Source organism: Rhinolophus ferrumequinum, chromosome 12, assembly GCF_004115265.2.
Source record: "Rhinolophus ferrumequinum isolate MPI-CBG mRhiFer1 chromosome 12, mRhiFer1_v1.p, whole genome shotgun sequence".
Lineage (NCBI taxonomy): Eukaryota > Metazoa > Chordata > Mammalia > Chiroptera > Rhinolophidae > Rhinolophus > Rhinolophus ferrumequinum.
In genome coordinates this window covers 51,414,102-51,436,008 of record NC_046295.1, presented here as the reverse complement: position 1 = coordinate 51,436,008, position 21,907 = coordinate 51,414,102, and the positions used below count along the sequence as shown (strand labels likewise).

The 21,907-nt window shown below is 48.5% G+C and overlaps 2 protein-coding genes across 9 annotated transcripts; both read left to right on the top strand.

The window, feature by feature from the left end:
- The first annotated feature begins 2,510 nt into the window (after positions 1 to 2,510).
- PIGO (phosphatidylinositol glycan anchor biosynthesis class O) lies at positions 2,511 to 11,800 on the top strand. The gene is made up of 10 exons (XM_033122553.1): positions 2,511 to 3,843; positions 4,821 to 4,964; positions 5,151 to 5,274; positions 5,580 to 5,739; positions 5,951 to 6,130; positions 6,389 to 7,916; positions 8,509 to 8,715; positions 8,933 to 9,147; positions 9,762 to 9,832; positions 9,986 to 11,800. The coding sequence occupies exons 1-10, from the start codon at positions 3,333 to 3,335 to the stop codon at positions 10,113 to 10,115; spliced, it is 3,270 nt and encodes a 1,089-aa protein (XP_032978444.1). The 5' UTR covers positions 2,511 to 3,332; the 3' UTR covers positions 10,116 to 11,800.
- Positions 11,801 to 15,758: 3,958 nt separating this feature from the next.
- On the top strand, positions 15,759 to 21,857 carry FANCG (FA complementation group G). Of its 8 annotated transcripts, none has more exons than XM_033122400.1 (15): positions 15,759 to 16,037; positions 16,251 to 16,371; positions 16,579 to 16,669; positions 17,070 to 17,201; positions 17,428 to 17,630; positions 18,138 to 18,273; positions 18,490 to 18,620; positions 18,722 to 18,868; positions 19,002 to 19,153; positions 19,545 to 19,614; positions 19,881 to 20,170; positions 20,322 to 20,368; positions 20,560 to 20,715; positions 21,197 to 21,320; positions 21,458 to 21,857. In XM_033122400.1, the coding sequence occupies exons 2-15, from the start codon at positions 16,276 to 16,278 to the stop codon at positions 21,564 to 21,566; spliced, it is 1,884 nt and encodes a 627-aa protein (XP_032978291.1). In that variant the 5' UTR covers positions 15,759 to 16,037; positions 16,251 to 16,275; the 3' UTR covers positions 21,567 to 21,857. The 8 variants fall into 8 exon arrangements, 7 of the variants coding, with proteins under 7 accessions (XP_032978291.1, XP_032978290.1, XP_032978292.1 ...); XM_033122399.1 differs by having other exon boundaries at positions 15,759 to 16,066; XM_033122401.1 differs by having other exon boundaries at positions 15,759 to 16,066; positions 16,241 to 16,371.
- Positions 21,858 to 21,907: the final 50 nt, after the last annotated feature.

The window sequence follows — 21,907 nt, the reverse complement described above, 5'->3', positions numbered from 1 at the left end:
GCTGTTCCCTCCACAACTAAGACTGAAAGGACAACAACTTGACTTGGAAAAAAGTCCTGGAAGTACATACTGTTCCCCAATAAAGTCCTGTTCCCAAAAAAAAAAAAAAAAAAAAATTGATAATATCTATGATGCGCCAAGCTCAGTGCTAGACATGAGTTGCAAAAGCAACTGAGACCCAGCAGTCTGCTTTCACAGAATATGAGGTCAGGGAGAGGAGACAGACAAGGAAGCAGACAGAGATACAAAGTGGTAAGTGCTGTGAAGGAAGAAAATTCTGGTTGAGGGATCCTAGGAGCAGAAGCATATCAGCTTGTAGGCAGCTAAATTGCCAACTTTGCCATTGAGCTCAGGCTGGAAAAATTAATGGATTTGCCAGGCTCGGGTTTGGGGCTGGAACATGCAACTTCTCCATAGCTCCAGAGAAGTTGGAACATTCAGAGTTATTTGCTGTGGCTGAATGGTGCGATGTTAGGGGGATGTGACTATATGGCAAGGGCCAAATCACAGGGAGATAGAGTCCTGAAGAGTTTGGACTTTGTCCTTAGGTAGGGGGAGATCCATGAAGGCTTTTTTCCCCCGTTCCCATGAAGAATTAAGATTAAGGTAACCACATTACTGTTTTAGATAGAGCAGTTCTGCAATGTGGACGGGATTTGAGGGAGAGATGGGAGGCTGGACGGACAATAATAAAGCTGCCTCAGTGATCGCAGAGGGTGATGAAGCCTGAACTGAGGTAAGGGAAATGGAGGAATACTTGACATATTCCTGAATTATAATTTATTCATTTATCTATTTGATAACTTGATTGAATCCCAACTATAGGCCAGGCACCAAGGATACAGTAATGAAGAAAATTCCCTGTTCTCAATGAGCTTACATTCTGTTTGGAAGGGACAAACCATTAAGATGTATAGTGTTTCAGATGCTGATGAGTTGTACTAAGAGAAAGTTAAAGGAAGGACGATGGAGAATTTGGTGAGGAGGGGTATAATATTAAGTAGAGTTCCAGAAAGCCTCACTGATGTTACATTTGAGCTTAGACACAGAGATGAGGGGAATCTAGGAGTAAATTTGGGCATCTGGTAGTAAAGCTGACAGGAGATTGCAAATGCAAAGGCCCTGAGGCAGAGCATGCCTGTCATAACAAAGAGCAAAGAAGCTGCAGTGGATGGAACAGAGTTAAGGAAGGAATGAAGTGGCAGCTATGTGAATCAGAGGGCAGTAGGGAGCTGGTGTGTAGAATTGTAGGACTATCTAGGGCCACTACAAGAACTTAGGCTTTACTCTGAAATGAGAAACCAGTGGAGAGGTTTTTCGTTTTGTCTATAATAGTAGCTTTACTGACATGTAATTCACATACAACACAATTCACCCCATTTAAAGTGTGAATTCAGTAATTTGTAGCATATTCAGAGTTGTGCAACTATCAAAATTCTAAACCATTTTCATCACTGCTCCCTCACCTCCACTCCATCACAAAAACCCTATACCCATTAGCAGTTACTCCTCTCCCCCGGCCTAGGTAACCATTAATTTATTTTCTCAATAGATTTAGGTGTACTATTTTGTGATTGGCTTCTTTACTCAGCATAATGTTTTTAAGGTTCATCCATGTACTAATAGTAGCATTCCTGTTTATGACCAAACAATATTCCATTGTATGTACCATTTGTATATCCACTCATCATTGAAGGCCAATTGGGTTGGTTCTACCTTTTGACTATTATGGATAATGCTACTATGAACATTCAGGTACAAGTTTTCGTTTGGATATATATTTTCATTTCTTTTAAGTATATACCTGGGAGTGGAATTACTAGATCATACAGTAACTCGGTTTAACCTTTTGAAGACCTGCCAGACTGTTTTCCAAAGCTGCTGCACCATTTTACAGTCTCAACAGCTGTGCATGAGGGTTCAAATTTCTCCATATCCATGCCAATAATTACTTGTCTTCTTAATTATAACTATCCTAGTGGGTTTGAAATGGTATCTCTAGCATTTCCCCGGTGGCTAATGTTGAGCATCTTTTCATGTAGTTATTGGTCATTTACATATCTTCTGTGGAGAAATGTCTATTCAGATCCTTTGCCCATTTTTAAATTGGATTATTTGCTTTTTTATTATTGAGTTGTAAGATGCAGTGAGAGACTTAGAGAGAAGGAATAATAAAATCTATCAGTTGGAGGAAGCTAAGCAAAAAGGGGGAAATAATTATTATTTATCGCTATTTTACAGATTAGATAATGCCCAGTGACAGTGAGTGGAGGAGCTAGGGTTCAAGCGGTTTGATTCCAGAGGTCTAGCTCTTAGTCTTACCTAAGAATGGACAGTGGTTTCCTGACCTCGTCTTCTAGCTTAGGTTTTTGCCCCCAATTCTAAATTACTATTACCTCCCATTAAACTATACCTTTTGCCAGCCCTGTGCTCCTTTCCGAACTTCCTCGTGGTGCCGACAGATGGCGATGGCGCCCCGCGGGCCGCTCTGTCCGGCACCTGCACGTCTGTGGTACCAGGCCGCAGGTGCCGCCGCTGCACTTCCGGGTGCTGTTGAAGGTGAGCCAGGGTCTCCGAGAACCCGCTTACAATATCGTCACCCCGAAGTAAGGGAACTACTCCCCAGCTCACAGCCTAGCGTGCCCTGTACCGGGGTCAGGTGTCCAGGCGGACGCCGTGTAGCCACCGGAGGAGGCAGAGCCTTCCACACGACTGGATCCCGGCGAGGCCCAACCGGCTCTAGACCCCACGCCTCTGCCGTGCTGCGCGGGGTAGGTCGCGCCTCTGGTCTCCTGGCGATCCTGGCTGTTCGGAAGCGGAGTGTGACTCCTCTCCTTCCTCCCCTCGGTCCGCTTCTGGTGGTGCCAGCAATCCGGCCCGCAGGGTTTCTCTGCGGCTGCGAGCCCTGGCCACCCCAGGGGTGTTGAAACTGGCAAGGATCGAAGAAACAGGCTATCAGAGAGCAGTCTACCACTTGGAATAAGTTTCCCTTGTGGACTGTGTTTTTTATCATTAGGATTTCCTGGAGTACATGTGCAAATTCCTATGCTCCACCCCCAAAGATCCTGATTTTCTAGATCTGGGGTACTGCCTGGAAATCAGCATTTTTAGTAGCCATTCCAGGTTGGTGCCCATAGTCTACAGATTTCACTTTCAGAAACACTGGTGTAACTGGTGGAGAGGAACGTCGTATTGGTTTGACTATGGAACTGTTTATCTTCAGGAAGGTTTCCAAGAGGAAGTGATTCTAGCCGGGCTTTGTACTGAGGCACCGGAATAGCCAATGGTTCTTGGCCCCACAGTGATGAATTCCTTCCCCGGCCACCACCAGGATGCAGAAGATCTCAGTGCTGCTCTTCCTGGTCTGGGTCTGCTTCCTCTTCTACGCGGGCATTGCCCTCTTCACCAGTGGCTTTCTGCTCACCCGTTTGGAGCTCACCAACCATAGCAGCTGCCAAGAGCCCCCTGGCCCTGGGTCCGTGCCATGGGGGAGCCGAGGGGAGCCCGGGGCCTGCTGGATGGCTTCCCGATTCTCCCGGGTTGTGTTGGTGCTGATAGATGCTCTGCGATTTGACTTCGTCCAGCCACAGCGCTCATATGTTCCTGGGGAGCCTTCTGTCTCCCTGCCCTTCCTGGGCAAACTGGGCTCCTTGCGGAGGATCCTCGAGACTCAGCCCCACCATGCCAGGCTCTACCAATCTAAGGCTGATCCCCCCACCACGACCATGCAGCGCCTTAAGGCCCTCACCACTGGCTCGCTACCTACCTTTATCGACGCTGGCAGTAACTTTGCCAGCTACGCCATCATGGAAGACAATCTCATTAAGCAGTTCACCAGTGCAGGTCAGTCTGGGCTTCTCTGGAGGCCAGAAGTCCTTTGGCAAATTTTTTAGAAGTCAGAGAGCCAGAACTTTGGGTGTGCCGCTGCATGCTTTACTATGGTGTGGGAGGACAGGGGAGGAGAATGAGACCAGGCCCCTGCGTGCAGGGAGCACAGGTGTAGGCTTTGTCCTGGAATTTCTAATCTGCATGGGGTGTTGGTTTTACTTTTGGGGCGTTCTCATTAAAGGGGCAGGAGAGAGATGAAGAGGAGAAGATGTGGGTCCAGATACGCTCATAAGTGTGGAGGAGAGAGCAGAGGGTCAGGCCATGTCCATTCACTGACATGCAAAAAGCAGTATACACCCAGGAAAAATAGAGCAGCAGAGATAGCCAGAGACTGAGAACTAGAAGAGCCTTCTGTAGGAACAAGGAGTGAGAGGTCTGGGTGGAGTATGGTGTCATGTGGTGCGGCCTGCGGGGTCTCAGCTCCTGCTCCCCACACAAGAATGCAGGATGTGGCTAGGCCAAAAAGGAACACCCACGCAGCCATAGGTAAGAGAGTCACTACTATAGTCTCACTGGAGGCTGGAATCACACGACATGCGACCTGCTGTCCACTTTTCTGCTAACCGACCGACTCGACTCTCCTCGACTCCCCTCCCCAGCGCAGCCACGGCAGTTGTATCAGCGGCCACAGCTCAAGGGTTACAGCTGATGGCCAACCAGCCACAGCTGACGGCCATCTACTACCCGAGCCAGCACCTTTCCACGTGAGGCCGAGAGCCTGGAAACTGCTCTCCTGGCTCTGTCCCCACATATGGCTATCGGAAAGGTTCCTGGTAGGAAGTTTTAGACCTTGAAGGATAAAGAATTGCTGGATGGAATTTCTGTGCCGTAGAGTGCATAGTTGGGATTTCTGACGAGTGTTAAAAGGGCCTTCTCCTTTCCCCCTGCCCTGACTCCTGCTCAGGCTGTGACCCACTCTTATGTCCCTGCAGGAAGGCGTGTGGTCTTCATGGGAGATGATACCTGGAAAGATCTTTTTCCCGGAGTTTTCTCCCAAGCTTTCTTCTTCCCATCCTTCAATGTCAGAGACCTACACACAGTGGACAATGGCATCCTGGAACACCTCTACCCAACTAGTAAGCACGGGGCCAGAGGCAGGCCTAAGACTGGGAGCTGGGAAGGGCTGCTTCCGTCCACAAATTCTGAGTTTCCCATGCGTGCAGTGGCCTGGGTTTATGTCCCTGGACATAGGAACATCAGAGCCTGGCTGGGTTTGAGGAGTGGGCTTTAGTCCCCTATGCTCAGTGTTCTCCCCTTCACAGTGGACAGTGGTGAATGGGACGTGCTGATTGCTCACTTCCTGGGTGTGGATCACTGTGGCCACAAGCATGGCCCTCACCACCCTGAAATGGCCAAGAAACTTAGCCAAATGGACCAGGTGATCCAGTGAGTGTGGGATATTGGCTGGGGGATTGGGTTTGTGTCTGAGAATCCCAGGATATATGGTCCCAAGAAAAAAAAGTCCTTACCTTAGATCCTCTTTCCTGGCTGAATTCTGTCTTCTCCAGGCCTTTTTCTGAAGCTAGAGGCCTTATCCATCTTGAGTAGCTCAGTGTGTAGCTTTGGGTAGTAGGATTATTACTGAAGAGGTATCTCTCTGCCAAAAGTCTAGGCCCTACTATGGCTGGGGGTGAATGGGCCCCTGAGAAAAGTCTTTATCCATCCCCCTTGACACATTTCTTGGTCTCCAGAGGGGTTGTGGAGCATCTGGAGAATGACACACTGCTCGTGGTGATTGGGGACCATGGGATGACCAAGAATGGAGACCATGGAGGCGACAGTGAGCTGGAGATCTCGACTGCACTTTTTCTGTACAGTCCCACAGCCCTCTTCCCCGGGGCCCCACCAGAGGTGAGGCTTGAGGTGTACTTTGTGTTGTCTCCAGGTAGTCAGCCTGCATCATGACCATGGCATCCTTATGGATCCCTATATTTTAGGCCCCCAAATTCATGATGTTCGGCGTCCCCCACTCTGATTTCCTACCCACCCCCTTGTGTCTTCTATTTCAAACACTGACTTCAGCTCTGTGGTGAACCTACTGACCGCTGTGTTTGTCCTCTAGGAGCCAAAGGTAGTTCCTCAAATCAGCCTTGTACCTACACTGGCCCTGCTGTTGGGCCTGCCCATCCCATTTGGGAACATCGGGGAGGTAATAGCTGAGCTGTTCTCAGAGGTTGAAGACACCCAGCCTCACTCCTCAGCTCTGGCCCAAGCCACAGCTCTCCACCTCAATGCCCAGCAGGTAGGTAACGGGCTGGGCTTCCAGGTGACAGAAGTAGAGTGGGCCTGGGAGAAGCATACTGATGCACTCTTATCCTTTGTTCAGTCTTAATTCCACCTTCCATCGCCATGTTCTCCTTCCATTGTGCCCCCTTCTCCCCTGTCCTGGACAGAGTTTGGGTCCCTGATTTCTAGGTACCCCGTTTTGTAATACCTATCCTTGCCTCTGTCCCAATTTATACCTGACCTGTTCCCCTTGGCCTCTGACCTTTTATGCCAGGTGTCCCGATTTCTTCACACCTACTCAGCTGCTGCTCAAGACCTCCAAGTTAAGGAGCTTCATCGGCTGCATGACCTCTTCTCCAAGGCCTCTGCTGAGTACCAGCGGCTTCTACAGAGCCCCCAGGGGGCCGAGGCAGCACTCCAGACTGTGATTACTGAGCTGCAGCAGTTCCTGCGGGGAGTTCGGGCCATGTGCATTGAGTCTTGGGCTCGTTTCTCTCTGGTCCACATGGCCGGGGGTGCTGCTCTCTTGGCTGCTGCCTGCTTTCTCTGCCTGTTGGTATCCCAGTGGGCAACAGCCCCAGGCTTCTGCCTCCACCTTCTCCTCCTAGTACCCATGATCTGGGGTCTGGCTGGGGTCGTAGTGTGTGCCGGACTCCTGGCATGTGCTGGGCTGAAGCTGGATCCAGTGGTTCTAGGGGCCATGGCTGCAGTGGGCTCACTCCTGCCTTTTCTGTGGAAAGCCTGGGCTGGTTGGGGGTCCAAGAGGCCCCTGGCAGCCCTGCTTCCCATCCCTGGGCCTGTCCTATTACTCCTGCTCATTCGCTTTGCTGCTTTATTCTCTGACAGCTTTGTTGTAGCAGAGGCCAGAGCCACCCGCTTTCTTTTGGGCTCACTCATCTTGCTCCTGGTTGCCCAGCTTCACTGGGAGGGCAAGCTGCTGCCACCTAAGCTATTCACAACACCCCGCCTTGGCTTTTCAGCCCCAACAAGCCCCCCACGGCACAATGGCATGCATGCCCTAGGGCTAGGAGTTGGGTTGCTTTTATGTGTAAGGCTAGCTGGGCTTTTTCATCGCTGCCCTGAAGAGACACCTGCTTGCCACTCCTCTCCCTGGCTGAGTCCCTTGGCATCCATTGTGAGTGGTCGAGCCAAAAATTTGTGGTATGGAGCTTGTGTGGGGGCGCTGGTGGCCCTGTTAGCTGCTGTGCGCCTATGGCTTTGCCGCTATGCTAATCTCAAGAGCCCTGAGCCTTCTGTGCTCTTTGTGCGCTGGGGGCTGCCCCTAATGGTCCTAGGCACTGCTGCCTACTGGGCATTGGCATCAGGGGCAGATGAAGCACCCCCACGTCTCCGGGCCCTGGTTGCTGGTGCATCAGTTGTGCTGCCTAGGGCAGTGGCAGGGTTGGCTGCTTCAGGGCTCATGCTTTTGCTTTGGAGGCCGGTCACAGTGCTGGCGAAGCCTACAATAGGTGCTCCAAGGACCAGGACTGTCCTCACTCCTTTCTCAGGCCCCCCTACTTCTCAGGCTGACCTGGATTATGTGGTTCCTCAAATCTACCGACATATGCAGGAGGAGTTCCGGGGCCGGCTGGAGAGAAGCAAATCTCAGGGCCCCCTAACTGTGGCTGCCTATCAGTTGGGGAGCGTCTACTCAGCTGCTGTGGTCACGGCCCTCACCCTTTTGGTCTTCCCACTTCTGCTGTTGCACGTAGAGCGCATAAGCCTTGTGTTCCTGCTTCTGTTTCTGCAGAGCTTCCTTCTACTGCATCTGCTTGCTGCTGGGATACACATCACCACCCCTGGTAAATATATATCTCAGCCCTGATTCATCCAAGGATATTTGGGATGTGACTTTGGCCCCTCTTATTCTCAGGGAGGTGTTGCTCTTCAGGTTCTTCACCCTAACATGGTCTCACGCTCCACACAGTTGGGAGTGTCTCTCTGATGTCCTCTCCTTTATCTGCTATAACCAAACTAATTGATTCCTCCCACTGGCTCCCGGAGCTAGCAAGGTTCATGGAGGAGGGAGACAAGGAGTCATTTCTTGATGAAATGCACTCCAAGATGCATTTCCAAAGGAAATACTGCATCCTCATGAGCGCATTTTCTGATTTTCCAGTCATGGGAGTGGTGAATTATGAGTATATAATATCATAGTGAGTTGTGTGTATATGAGAAAGAGAGTGACCACAGTGGGGTTCAGATTAGAATAATGGGGCTTTGTGCCACAGAGGGAATTAGAGTGACAGAGAATTGACTTCAGGAGGTTGGAGTGATGAGCATATGTGTATATGAGAATTAGCACTGAAGTAGTAGGCGTGTGTGGCCGTGGGGCAGTATACAATGGATTAGAGAATGGGTATGACTGTAAAGAGGCATTACCTCTTCCCCCAGGTCCTTTTACTGTGCCATGGCAGTCAGTCTCTGCTTGGGCCCTCATGGCCACACAGACCTTCTACTCCACGGGCCACCAGCCTGTCTTTCCAGCCATCCATTGGCACGCAGCCTTCGTGGGATTCCCAGAGGGTCATGGCTCCTCCACCTGGCTGCCTGCTTTGCTGGTGGGAGCCAACACCTTTGCCTCCCACCTCCTTTTTGCAGGTACTTCCTCATTCCTCCTTTGTTTCCGTTGTTTACTCTGACTTTGTAGAAGGAAAGGAAACCCCTGGATTTGAGTGGGGAGTTGTGATTTTGTTGGATCTTCAGCATCCTTTGGCTTATGCTAATTGGAGGCTGAGCCAACCACTGTGGTTGGGGGCCAGGGTGGACTGGTCCCTGGGTCCTCCATTAATTCTGGCCCTGCCTTCCTCTGAGGCAGTAGGCTGCCCGTTGCTCCTGCTCTGGCCCTTCCTGTGTGAGAGTCAAGGGTCCCGGAAGAGGCGGCAGCCCCCAGGGAATGAATCTGAGGCCAGAGTCAGGCCTGAAGAGGAGGAGGAGCCACTGATGGAGATGCGGCTCCGGGATGCCCCTCACCACTTCAACGTGGCGCTGCTGCAGCTGGGCCTCAAGTACCTCTTTGTCCTTGGTGTTCAGGTGGGTGCAGGGGAGAGATCATGGAGTTAGTTACCTTTTCTCATGTGTGTACATCACATTCTTTCTTTCATACTTTGCCAAAACCCTGGGAGAGAGTCTTGACTGAGGTAAAGATAAGTGAAGTGTTTGCCCAAGGACAGTGGCCTCAAATGGCAGTATTGAAACTTGAACCTGGGTCTCCTTCAGCTTAGTCTTAGATTGTTTTCTCTGTACAAGCTAGATCTGGAACCTGCTGGTTTTATTTGGGGATTACTCCCTTGGTGTTCAGACTGGAAAAGCTGAGGCGATAACCAGGATTCTTTCCCAAGCTGTGGTCATGGATCTTCCTCCTTTCCTTCAGAAAGGTGTGACTGTGATATCTTCCTCCACCCTGGGAGGCAGAGTCTAAGTGTTAGCAGCACAGATGGATAATGCTTGCCCAAGATCACACAGTGAGTCATGGTGAGGCCAGGAAAAGAATTAGGTCTCCTAAGTGGTTGTCCAAGCCCAGGGTTTTTTCTACTAACAAACACTACTTTCCTACTCCCCATTATTCACGGGGGCCTACAGCACCTCTTTCTTTGACCTGCTTCCTCCTTCCCTTCCCAAGTAACTTGACTCCTCTCATCCCTTAGATTCTGGCCTGTGCCTTGGCAGCCTCTGTCCTCCGCAGGCATCTCATGGTCTGGAAGGTGTTTGCCCCCAAGTGAGTGGATTTGCTTGAGAAGTAGAGGTGTTGGGGAGTGTGAAGCTTGGAGCAAAGAATGAACATCTGGGGTGGATAAGGTTTTGCCTCAGCAGGGAAAAGGCTCTAGGCCTGCTCTCAGTGTCCCCTGATATTCTCCACCTTTCTTTACAGGTTCATTTTTGAGGCCATGGGCTTCATTGTGAGCAGCGTGGGACTTTTCCTGGGCCTAGCTTTGGTGATGCGAGTGGATGGTGCAGTAAGCTCCTGGTTCCGGCAGCTAGTTCTGGCCCAGCAGAGGTAGCCTAGGCTTGGATGCTGGCTCCTGGCCATGCGGAGAGCTGGAGAACAATCTAGTCTGGCCTATATGGGTGCTGGATCATCTGCAAGAGAGACTCAGCCACATCTCATACCACCAAGCAGCAGGAGCTGCTAGCATCTGGGACTTCATTATTTTATAATTAAAAATCATAGTGTGGCCTGATCCCTAACTCTTGCTTTGGATGCGTCTGAGGGACTGGGGGGTAGTCTCCAAAGTGGAATAAAATAATAAATATGTGTGTCTGAGATGTGGGGAGCCCCCACTGTCCTACAGGGACTAATGGAGGGTCAGACTCCCTTCCTCCTGGGCACAGATGGGATCAGCCATCTTCTGCAGACCTGGCTGCACCTGTAAACCTTTGGGAAGTGGTTGGAGTTGTGTGAATTCACTTCTGCCAGCTCTTCAAATCATTGCTGCCATTTTCCCACCTGCCATTTTCCTTTGCCACGCAGCATATTAAATTCTTATGCTTTAACTGTTGACAGAGACAGCTGAAAAGACAAACCCAAGCATCTTGGAGCACAGGCTTTCACTGTCTAAAGCCCCAAGAGGACTGTGTCTCCTCCTCTACTGTGTCCTTTCACTCCAGAACACCCTTTGCCCTTCACGTCTATGGAGGCCTCCCTAGTTTTTCAGTCTATGTTGCCTTTTATCAGGCCTACTTGCCCAGCTTAAAGCATCCACCTTATCCCATTGATTATTCCTAACTTGAAGCCAAAACTGAATCCAATGATCCTTCTGCATATCTCATGTGCCCTCTCTTCACTACTCCTGTGTCATGTGGAAGTGCTAGCATGAAATCCCTGTGGAAATGTCTATTCAAGGAGTGGGGAAGAGGCTCTGAGGAGAAGGGTCAGGACTGGAGCTTGACGTTTGAGAGTACCCAGAACGAGGAGATGAGACTACTGAACGAACAGACGTTAAAATTGTGGGACAGTACCTACCTTTATTTGGCAGGAGGAAGAAGAGAAGCTGAGTAGCAGTGATTGTGAAGTAAAGGCATTCACTGCAGTGGTAGCTAAAAGAAGAGTTCTAATTATTATTGTTTTATTAGTTTCAGGTGTACAAAACAATGCACTAGTTAGAAATTTATACCCCTCACAATCTGCTACGCCTCTGGAGTTCTAATTATTAATGGCTAACAGTCCCTAGTGCTACAAAGGTCAAATAGAAAGATGATGAAAGTGTGTACTGTTTCAGGCAATTAGAAGATAGGACAGTGGTGACTCTGGCAGGAATAGGTTTAATAATGCAAGGGGGAAGTTAGGCCCTGGCTTGCCTGTAAAATAAATTCGAAAAAAGCTCCTTCCCCTTTCTCAATCTGGTGGACACAACTCCCAAGCATCATTTAGTGAACAGACAGTGCCTTTGTGAGAAGAAGTAAAGATCCTTTCTCCATGTGTTGCAACCATTGGAAGGACTGCAGACTCCAGTCCTTCATCCTGTCCTCAGGATCCCCCCTCCCCTGCTTTTTCTTTGCAGGAGCCCCCTTCCCTGGAGTTTAAGGATAATCTACTGATCTGCCAACCACTGTTTCCTTTTCTACTGATCTATCTACAATATTCTTTTAGAGAAAGATATGTTAGCACATTGATTTACACTAAAAATTCTTATCCCTGCCTTTTGATATCAAAGAGCCCATTCCATACTAATTTACGGTTTCTTTTTTTTAAAAAAAAAAAAAGCTTTACAACTCACCATAAAATTTACCCATTTAAAGTGTATAATTCAATGATTAATTGAATTATAATTCAATAATTAAAATATTCACAGAGTTGTACAACCATTACCACAGTCAATCTTACACATTTCATGAACCCATAAAGAAACAAGATACTCTTTCCTATCACTCTCCACTCCTCCCCACCTGTACCCCAACCTGAGGCGACCACTAATCCACTTTCTGACTGTATTAGCCTATTCTGGACATTTCATAAAAATGGGATCATATAATGCATGATCTTTTGTGACTGGCTTCTTTCACTCAGCATATTTTCGAGGTTCATCCATATAGTAGCATGGATCAGTAGTTCATACTTTTTTTAAATTGAGGTAAAATGCACATCATAAAATAAACCATTTTAAAGTGTACAATCCATTTAGTACATTTACAGTGTGCAATCATCATCACTATTACCAGAACATTTCCATCACCTCCAAAAGAAATCACTCATTAGCAGTCACTCCCTAACTCCTTTTGGCCCCAGCCTCTGACAACCACAAATCTGTTTTCTGTTTCTATGGATTTACCTATTCTGGATATTTGATATAAATGGAATCACATATGTGGCCTTTTCTGTCACTTTTTTAACTCAGCCTACTATTTTCAAGGTTCTTCATGTTGCAGCATGTGTTAGTGCTTTATTTCTTTTTATGGCCAAATAATATTCTATTGAATGGGTATTACCACATTTTGTGTATTCATCCATTGATGGATATTTGGGTTTGCACCTTTTGGTTATTATGAATAATGCTGCTATGAACATCCATTTACAACTTTTTGTTTGGACATATGTTTTCATTTCTTTCGGGTATATACCTAGTGGTATATTGTGAAATTGCAAGGTCATGTGATAACTATATGTTTTACTTTTTGAGGAATTGTTTTTAAAAAGTTTAAAGTTGTTTAAAAAGTTAAACTGTTTTTGTTTGTTTGTTTTTTGAGGAGCTGCCACTCTGTTTCCCAGAGCCGCTGCACCATTTTATATTTTCACCAGCAGGGTATGAGGGTACCAATTTCTGCACAGCCATACCAATATTTACTATTATCTGTCTTTGATTCTAACCATCCTGGAGGGTATGAAGTGGTATCTCATTATGGTTTTAGTTTCTATACTCAATGACTATTGATGTTGAACATCTTTCTTGTGTTTATTGAAGAACTGTCCATTCAGATTTTTTGTCTTTTTTAATTGAGCTATCGTTTTATTGTTGCGTCATAAGCATTGTTTATATGTTCTAGTTACAAGTCTAGATAGAGATATTCTATCAATTCTATGGGTTGGCTTCTTTTCATTTTCTTGGTAGTGTCCTTTGAAGCACAAAATTTTTAAGTTTTGATGAAGTTCAATTCATGTTATTTTTTCTTTTGTTGCTTGTGCTTGTCATATCATGTAAGAAACCACTGTCAAGTGTTACAATTTAGTTTTAGAAAATTTTCATCATTCCCACAAATTCTCCATACTTTGTTTATAATCAACCCCCAATCCCACCCCACGCCATTGATCTGTCTTTTTTTTGGTCTTATAGATTTGTCTTTTTTGGACATTTTTTATAAATGGAATCATGCAATGTGTGGTCTTTTGGTCTGGCTTCTTTGACTTAGAATAATGATTGTGAGGTTCACCCATATTGGTGCGTGTATCACTTTTTGCCCCTTTTTATTGTTGAGTCATATATTCCATTCTATGGCTGTGATCAACTGATGGACATTTGGATTATTTCTAGTTTTTAACTATTGTGAATATATATTTTTAACTGCTATGAGCATTTGCATACAAGTCTTGGTGTAGACATATGTTTTTATTTCTCTTGGGAGGATTCCTTGGAGTGGAATTGCTGGGTCATATGGTAAATTTATGATTAGCTTTTCAAGAAACTGCCAAACTGTTTTCCAAATTAACTGTACCATTGTATATTCCCACCAGTAATGTATGAGGGTTCCAGTTTCTCCACATCCATAAGATTTGGTATTATCTGCTTTTTTATTGTAACCATTCTATATGTGTAACGAGTTGTGATCAAAACATACGGTGAACATTTAAATAAAAACAATTTATTACAGAAAAAATACATTGCCATTAATCCTCCTCAAAATACTCTCCCTTGCTTCTGACATCCTTGTCCCATCATTCTTGCCACTTTCTGAAGCAGTTCTGAAGTCCTCTTTTGTAAGTGTCATTACTTCATCCTCCGTCATGACAATGCTCCATGTCACACATCGTTTCTGCTACAGAAATTTCTGTCAAATAAAAACATTACAGTGTGTCCTCATCCACCTTATTCCCCAATCTAGCACCATGCAACTTCTGGCTCTTCCCCAGTGTCAAAATGACCATGAAATGAAAATATTTTGAATCGATTCAGGATATTGAGGCAGGCCCAACAGCGCAACTAAAGACAATCACGAAAGAAGACTTCCACAACTGTTTCAGAAAGTGGCAAGAACAATGGGAAGGACAAGTGTGGTCGAAGTGAGGGGGAGTATTTTGAGTGGGATTAATGGTAATGTGTCTTTTACTGTAATCATTATATTTATTTAAATATTCACCGTATTTTGTGATCATACCTCGTATGTGCATAATGGTATCTCATGGTTTTAATTTGTATTTCCCTAATGGCTAATGATGTTGAGCATCTTTTTAAGTGCTTCTTAGCCATTCATGTATCTTTTTTGGTAAAATGTCTACTCATATTTTTCTGCCTGTCTTAGAATGGTTTAAGTAAGTTTTATTGTTAAGCTTTGAGAGTTACATATTGTGGATACAAATCCATTATGGAAGTATATGGTTTGCAAATAATATTTACCACTTTGTGGTTGAATTTTCTTGATGGTGTCTTTGTAGCACAAGTGTTTTTAATTTAAAAAAAATTTTTTTTAAGATGGATTTTTTTTTAATTAACCATTTATTTTTATTTTTTTAAAGATTTTTTTTTTATTGGGGAAGGGGAACAGGACTTTATTGGGGAGCAGTGTGTACTTCCAGGACTTTCTTTTTTCCAAGTCAAGTTGTTCTTTCAGTCTTAGTTGTGGAGGGCGCAGCTCAGCTCCAGGTCCAGTTGCCATTGCTAGTTGCAGGGGGCGGAGCCCACCATCCCTTGCGGGACTCGAGGAATTGAGAACTGGCAACCTTGTGGTTGAGAGCCCACTGGCCCATGTGGGAATCGAACCGGCAGCCTTCGGAGTTAGGAGCATGGAGCTCTAACAGCCTGAGCCACCAGGCCGGCCCTAAAAATTTTTTATTGGGGTATATTGGCGAACAGTGTGTTTTCCCAGGGCCCATCAGCTCCAAGTCAAGTCGTTGCCCTTCAATTTAGTTGTGGAGGGCGCAGCTCAGCTCCAAGTCCAGTAGCCCTTTTCAATCTTAGTTGCAGGGGGCGCAACCCACCATCCCATGGGGGAATTGAACTGGCAACCTTGTGGTTGAGAGCCCACTGGCCCATATGGGAATCTAACCGGCAGCCTTTGGAGTTAGGAGCGTGTAGCTCTAACCGCTTGAGCCACTGGCTGGGCCTCCCCAAGTGTTTTTAATTTTAATGAAGTCCAACTTATCCATTTTGACTTCATTTTATGTATGGTAGTAGTCGTACTTTTATTTAATTTTGTTTTTACTTAGGGACATCCTATTATCCTAGCTCCATTTGTTGAAAGGATTGGGCAGATACCTGCAGGTAGTGCAGGCTGCACAAGCACGAGGGCTCCGCTGCCAGCAGTCTGACAGCATGCGGTAGAGCATGTTGGTGCTCCATGGTGAGCAGAGAAAGGATAGGTGGATTACCTGAGGGCCATGGTCTCCTGTCAGTCCCTTTTGGAGACACTTTTTCTGCCATAGCCGTAATTTTTAGGCGGCTCTCGGCGGTACTACGACTCCCAGCATGCATCGCGCGAGCCTGCCCTCCGCGGAGGGGGAAAGCCAACACACCTGGAAGTGTGGCTGCGAGGGAAGGGCCGAGCCTCGGGTTCTGGTTACAAGATCTATTTCTCAAGGCTCGGTCCTCGGCGAGGGCGGAGCAGGCGGAACGATAAACTTATGCCTCCCCTCTCGGACAGGCCTCCCGTCACTGGCCTGCCTCCGCCTTCCTCACTGGTCTGTCGGATTCATAGCTTCCTTGAGTTTCCCGCCGGGACTATCCCTTGAAGACGACCAACCGCAGCCGAGAGTTTGCTGTCCCGGCCAACCAGAGGCGAGTGTGGGAGAGGCGGGGTGGAAGAGGTGAGTGTGAAAGCCCCAACAGGCGGCGAGGAGAGAGTACACTTCTCTTTGAAAAGGCAGGTCGTCCTGGCTGGGACCCCGAGGGGAGTAAAGGAGACGCGGCGGAGTGCGGAAGTGCATGGAACCCTCCCTGCTCGGGCTGGGGCTTCGGTGGGCCAGGCTTACCTTTAACAGCCCTCTCCAGGTGTCGGGGCCCAGCTTCAGCCACCATGTCCCACCAGACTCCTCTGGGTACCTCAGTGCCACCAGCCAACTGCCTGGATCTGTGGAAGGAAAAGAATGATCAGCTAGTTCGACAAGCCAAGGTAACGCGGCGGTTGCTGGGACCCTCGCTTTGCAGCCCTAAATAGCAGAAAGAAGGTTTGCAATGGTGTTACCTCAGCCCATTAGGAGGGGCTGAGCTTGACCTACCCCTAACGACAGAAATGACAGGAGAATGACATCCCTTGCCTCTGCTGCAAGGGGAGAGGAAAGGATTGATCCTAAGTTACATTCCATCCCACATTTGGCAGGTGGCTCAAGACTCCCATCCGCCTCAGAGGCGACAGCAGTTGGCTCAAGATGCACTGGAAGGGCTCAGGGGACTCCTCCATTGTCTGCAGGGTAAGCAGGGTCCTACCCAGGACGGTCAGTTCGCCTCCTCCACAGCTAGAGACCAGTTTCTCTTCTCCATTTCTGAGATTGAGGTGATTATTCAGGAGGCAGAGGGCCATGTTTAAGGCAAAGACAGGACTGGAGTGAAATCGTCTTTGTACAGGTGAATCTCCTCATTATACACACACACACACACACACACGCACACACACAACAGCAGCATTTGAAGAAGTGGTTTCCAGGATGGTCTAATTTGGAGAACTTTTTGTCCTTTCCAAATTTACTGTCCAAAAGGTGGGTTGTTTATTGCAGCCATTCTGGTTGAGGTGGGGTAATCTCTGGGTTGGGATCTTGTTCAGAGAATCTTTCATGGGGGAGCAGGCTGTGAGACCAGCATTTGTTGCTCCAGGGCTCCCTGCAGCTGTTCCTGTTCTCCCCTTGGAACTGACTGTCATCTGCAACTTCATTACCCTGAGGGCAAGCCTGGCCCAGGGTTTCAGTGAAGACCAGGCACAGGATATCCAACGGGGCCTAGAGAGAGGTGAGGGCCAGAGATTGCCTCCCATGCCCCTGCCAGCCTCAGTCTGGGTTTAAGTCCTTGCAGGGGGATAGGAGGAGCAACATAATCTGTCATCTCCACAGAGAGAGATGCCCTTCTCTGATCCTCTATGTGGTCCTCAGACCAGGAGCACCTTTGTGACCTTTGGGCTCCTGCAGAAAAGGAAAGTCAGAGATGAGGTCCTACCTCAGCGGTGTATACTCTACAGTGCTGGAGACCCAGGAGCAGCCGGGGCCCAGGCTGGAACATGGGCTCATGGGACTGTGGAACTCCATCCTCCATGCTTCCTCCACTCTGCTGGAGCTGCTGCCTGTGCTTCATCACCTGGCTGGCCTGCAGGTTGCCCTCTGGCTGAGCACAGACTGTCTTGGGGACCTGACCCTGCTGCTGCAGACCCTGAATGGCAGCCAGGTAATTCAGGAAGTGACCTGGATCTAAAGGTCTCTTCCCTCTTCCCACCCCTCCCAGCTGTAGTAGCATCATTATGTGCTGGAAAGGCTGCTGGGTTGGTGGTCAGAAGACCTGGGTCTGTCAGGGACTCTTAGATAACCTTGCTCTGGTCAGACCCTCATTGGGGATTCTCGAGAGTGTTTTTAAAATAGCTTAGTGATCTCAGGTAGGGTTAGGACTCTCATGACTTTGCTGAAGTCACTTCCTAGCCTCAGTATTTTCATCAGTAACCCAAACCGTGTCCTTGCCCTGTGTCCTCATGGGCTTATCCTAAGTAAGAGGTGCACGAAAATAGATTATCATTGCCCCAGGTTTTTCTTCCTCCCTTTATCCTTGCCCCACAGTTATATACCTCTTATAATTGAGGGAACAGGGCTCAGGCGGACTCTTGAATTCAAGATACAGCCAGAGAAGGCTGAGACAGAATAGTTTCAGGCTTAGAGTCTTTCATGGTCCTTCTCTCCCCAGAGTGGGGCCTCTGAGGATCTGCTGATGCTTCTAAAAACTTGGAGCCCCCCAACTAAGGAGTCAGATGCCCCATTGACCCTGCAGGATGCCCGGGGCTTGAGGGATGTCCTTCTAACAGCAGCTGCCTTTCGCCAAGGTCAATTAGCAATCTGACTCATTCCTTCCTCCCCACTTCCCACCTTAAAGGGCCTCTAGGTTAATGCCTTTCTTGTTATGTCCTATTTAGCTTAACAGAGCTCTGTGCTCTTGTTCCCCATCATTACCTCCTCCCAACCCGACTCCCCCCCTGCCCCCAGCACCCCGATGCCCTCTCTAAGGGGCCTCTCTAAGCTCATACCCTAATTGCCCTCAGGCCTCCAGGAACTGATCACAGGGAGTCTGCAAAGGGCACTGAGCAGCCTGCATGAAGCAGCCTCAGGTCTGTGCTCACGGCCTGTGTTGGTCCAGGTGTACACGGCCCTGGGGACCTGTCTCCGTAAGATGGTAAAGACAGTCCTACGGTGGGTTGGGGAAACCACAAGTGTTATGGACAGCTTTTTCCATTGGGAGGGTGGGCTGAGGCTTGTGTCCTCTCATCCTGCTAGGGCAATCCACAGAGAGCTCTGCTATACTTGGTTGCAGCACTGAAAGGGGGATCAAACTGGGGTCCCCCACTTTTGGAGGCCTCCAGGCTATATCGGCAACTGGGGAACACAGTGGCAGAGCTAGAGAGTCTGGAGCTTCTGGTTGAGGTAAGGAACTATGCCACATGAAGATATGGGAATTGCTGAGGTGCTTGTGTTGGGGAGACTGATCAAGGTATAAGTAGAAGGAAATATTGCTCCCAAAGATTATAGATGTACTTTCTTCTTTTGTCCCTTTTAGGCCTTGAGTGTCACTCCTAGCTCTGAAGTCCCCCCTCTTCTTATTGAGGTCGAGTTGCTACTCCCACGACCTGACCCAGCCTCACCCCTTCACTGTGGCACACAGAGCCAAGTCAAGCACCTGCTAGCAAGCCGATGCCTACAGAAGGGAAGGTGAGGTTTCACCTTGCTCATGTGAGCTCCTCTTCCTACTTCTGATGCCTCACCTGGGGTGAGACTATGCTTACGTTCTTGTGAGTTGGGGCGGGGGGAATTGGACGAGTTGGTGGCGGGACATAGGTCCCCACTCCTCAGCCTCCTGCCTTGCCACTGGACCTGAACTGAGGACTCTAACCCCAAACACTAATCTGTATCTTTAAAACTCTGAAGTCTCCTCCCAAGTCCGTTCTGTAAATAGGGCAGATCCACAGTGAGCCAGGGTTGGAGCCTCAAGACCCCACACTCCCCACTCCTCAGGGCCCTGGAGCACCCTTCCATTAGCTAACATCCCTTGGGGGGACCCTGCAAGGGCCTAATGTGAGGCTCATGGGCTATGACTTCTCAGGGCAGAGGATGCTGCAGAACATTACTTAGACCTTCTGGCTCTGTTGCTGGATGGCTCGGAGCCAAAAAAGGTGAGTACGTCTTCAAGTTTCTCTGCAGTTGGGGTGGGAGAGGGTTGGAGTCTTTTTTGGAGTAGAGCAGAATTACTGTTTTCTGTTTTGTTTCCTCTGCTCTTCTGTCTGTCCAATCTGGGGGGTCAGACCTGGAAGGCTTCCCAGAGTAAGGCGTCTAGGGTAGCTAGCAATGGGTGATCTCCGTGTGGTACTAGATCCTGGTGAAGAGGTTGGGGGTGGTGGTTCATGTCTTTTTAAGACACTGCATCCTTCTCCCACCCCAGTTCTCCCCACCCCCCTGCCCCCCAGGGCCCTGTATGCCTGAGGTGTTTTTGGAGGCAGCAGCAGCGCTGATCCAGGCAGGCCGAGCCCAGGATGCTTTGACCGTATGTGAGGAGTTGCTCAGCCGCACATCATTTCTGCTTCCAAAGATGCCCTGGCTGTGGGAAGATGCCAGAAAAGGAACCAAGGAGTCGCCACATTGCCCACCCTGGGTCTCTGCCACCTACTTGCTTCAGGGCCAAGCGTGGGTGCAACTGGGGGCCCAAAAAGAGGCAATTAGTGAATTTAGCCGGTGAGCCCAGGAAACCAACCAGGGCCCTAGGGAAAGTGTGGAGGGATAATTTTCTGATTGGGACCTGAATTGGTGAGCTCCATTCTTACCTACTCACCCCAGAGTTTCTGAGGTTGACTCCTCTTCACCTCTGCTCTATGTCCCACTTCAGGTGCCTTGAGCTGCTGTTCCAGGCCACACCTAAGGACAAAGAACAAGGTAATCTAGACTCTCAATTTTTCTCTTCCTTTCTGGATGTGGTGGTAGTGGATATTGGTTCCTTTTCCATGTGTCCCAGCCCACCAGCGTATTTCAGAGAAAGTGGGTCCGCATCGAGATACAGGGAGACCTGGGGTTTTGGTGACTGTGTGGCTGGGAACACACTTCTTGATTTTGGGGGTGGTCCCCAGGGCCTGCTTCTAACTGTGAGCAGGGGTGTTCGTCAAATGTGGCACTACAACAGCTTCGGGCAGCAGCTCTGATTAGTCGTGGACTGGAATGGGTGGCTAGTGGCCAGGATGCCAAAGCGCTACAGGACTTCCTCCTCAGTGTGCAGGTGTGCCCAGGTATGTATGTGTACTTGCATGACATCAGCTATGCACAGATGCACAAGGACAGAGAGGCCCATAGGGGAGATATTTGGGGATAAATGTAAGAGTGATGTTCCCAGATAAGAGGGGTGAATAGCGTTGTGCTATATATATTTAGGGATATACCCAGGTGTGCAGACATATACAAGACATACACAAGAGTATATGAAGGCCTTTCAGGAGTTCCCCAGTCTTCCCAATGTCCTTAGACACAAAGATAGTGACTGGTAGTGTGTTGGGCAGGAGTAGGTAGGGTCAGCTGAGCCCTTTGTCCTGGGCAGGCAGTGCTTAGAGCTAGGAATGGTTGGGAATCTACTCCTGGTTCAATGTGTGGCTGTAGGCAAGAACGTTCCCCACTCCATGCCTTATTTGATGAGGCATGTGTTTCCCCTTTTATAAACTGATGCTTAAGGCTGTGTCACGTTCTAAGGCTCTGTACTATGGGGTGGCGCTACAGGTAATCAAGACGCTTCCTTTCACCTGCTTCAGACTCTGAGGAGGCTGAATCGGAGGGATGAGGCCACTGCTCTCTGGCGGAGGCTGGAGGCCCAAACTAAGTTGCCACAGGAAAATGCTACATGGTAAGACTGAGGCCTGGTGGATTGGGGCTGAGGGGCACTTGGTGTCCTGGAGTACTTGGGCCTCATGGGTGATGGTGAATGAAAAAGAGGGAATGGTCCAACCTTCAGTCTTAGGTCTCACTTTTCTTGCTCTCCAGGTCGCTCCCCCTATACCTTGAAACATGTTTGAGCTGGATCCATCCTCCTGACCGTGAAACCCTTCTTGGAGAATTTCAGACATCTCTGCCAGAGCCTTGTGACCTGTAGCTGCCATGTTTTGAAGTGTCTGAGCTGGGGTCCCAGTGGGCCATCTTTATGTGGGGAGGGCTTTCTGTTTACTATCCTTGGGGAATGTGACTGGAATTGACCATTCCTATATAACCCTGGCTTTGGAGAGGTTGGTGATAGTCCTGCAAAATTTTTGGCCTAGTTACTGCCATCTAGTTCCAGAGGACCCCCCACCCCCACCCCTTCACCAACAAAGCATTGACTTCACTTGTGGCCCCATTTTTCCTGTTTCTCCTTTTATTGTGTTGAGTAAAATCTCTTTATCTGTCTCTTGTCTGCCTACTACATATACTTGAGTGGGAAGTCTCACAGCTGTCTGA

Coding starts and splice junctions, on each gene's coding strand:
- PIGO (XM_033122553.1), top strand. CDS start 3,333: ATGCAGAAGATCTCAGTGCTGCTCTTCCTGGTCTGGGTCTGCTTCCTC. Junction 4,965..5,150: donor GGAACACCTCTACCCAACTA/GTAAGCACGGGG, acceptor TCCCCTTCACAG/TGGACAGTGGTGAATGGGAC. Junction 5,275..5,579: donor CAAATGGACCAGGTGATCCA/GTGAGTGTGGGA, acceptor CTTGGTCTCCAG/AGGGGTTGTGGAGCATCTGG.
- FANCG (XM_033122400.1), top strand. CDS start 16,276: ATGTCCCACCAGACTCCTCTGGGTACCTCAGTGCCACCAGCCAACTGC. Junction 18,621..18,721: donor GGACCTGTCTCCGTAAGATG/GTAAAGACAGTC, acceptor TCATCCTGCTAG/GGCAATCCACAGAGAGCTCT. Junction 20,369..20,559: donor ACCTAAGGACAAAGAACAAG/GTAATCTAGACT, acceptor GGTGGTCCCCAG/GGCCTGCTTCTAACTGTGAG.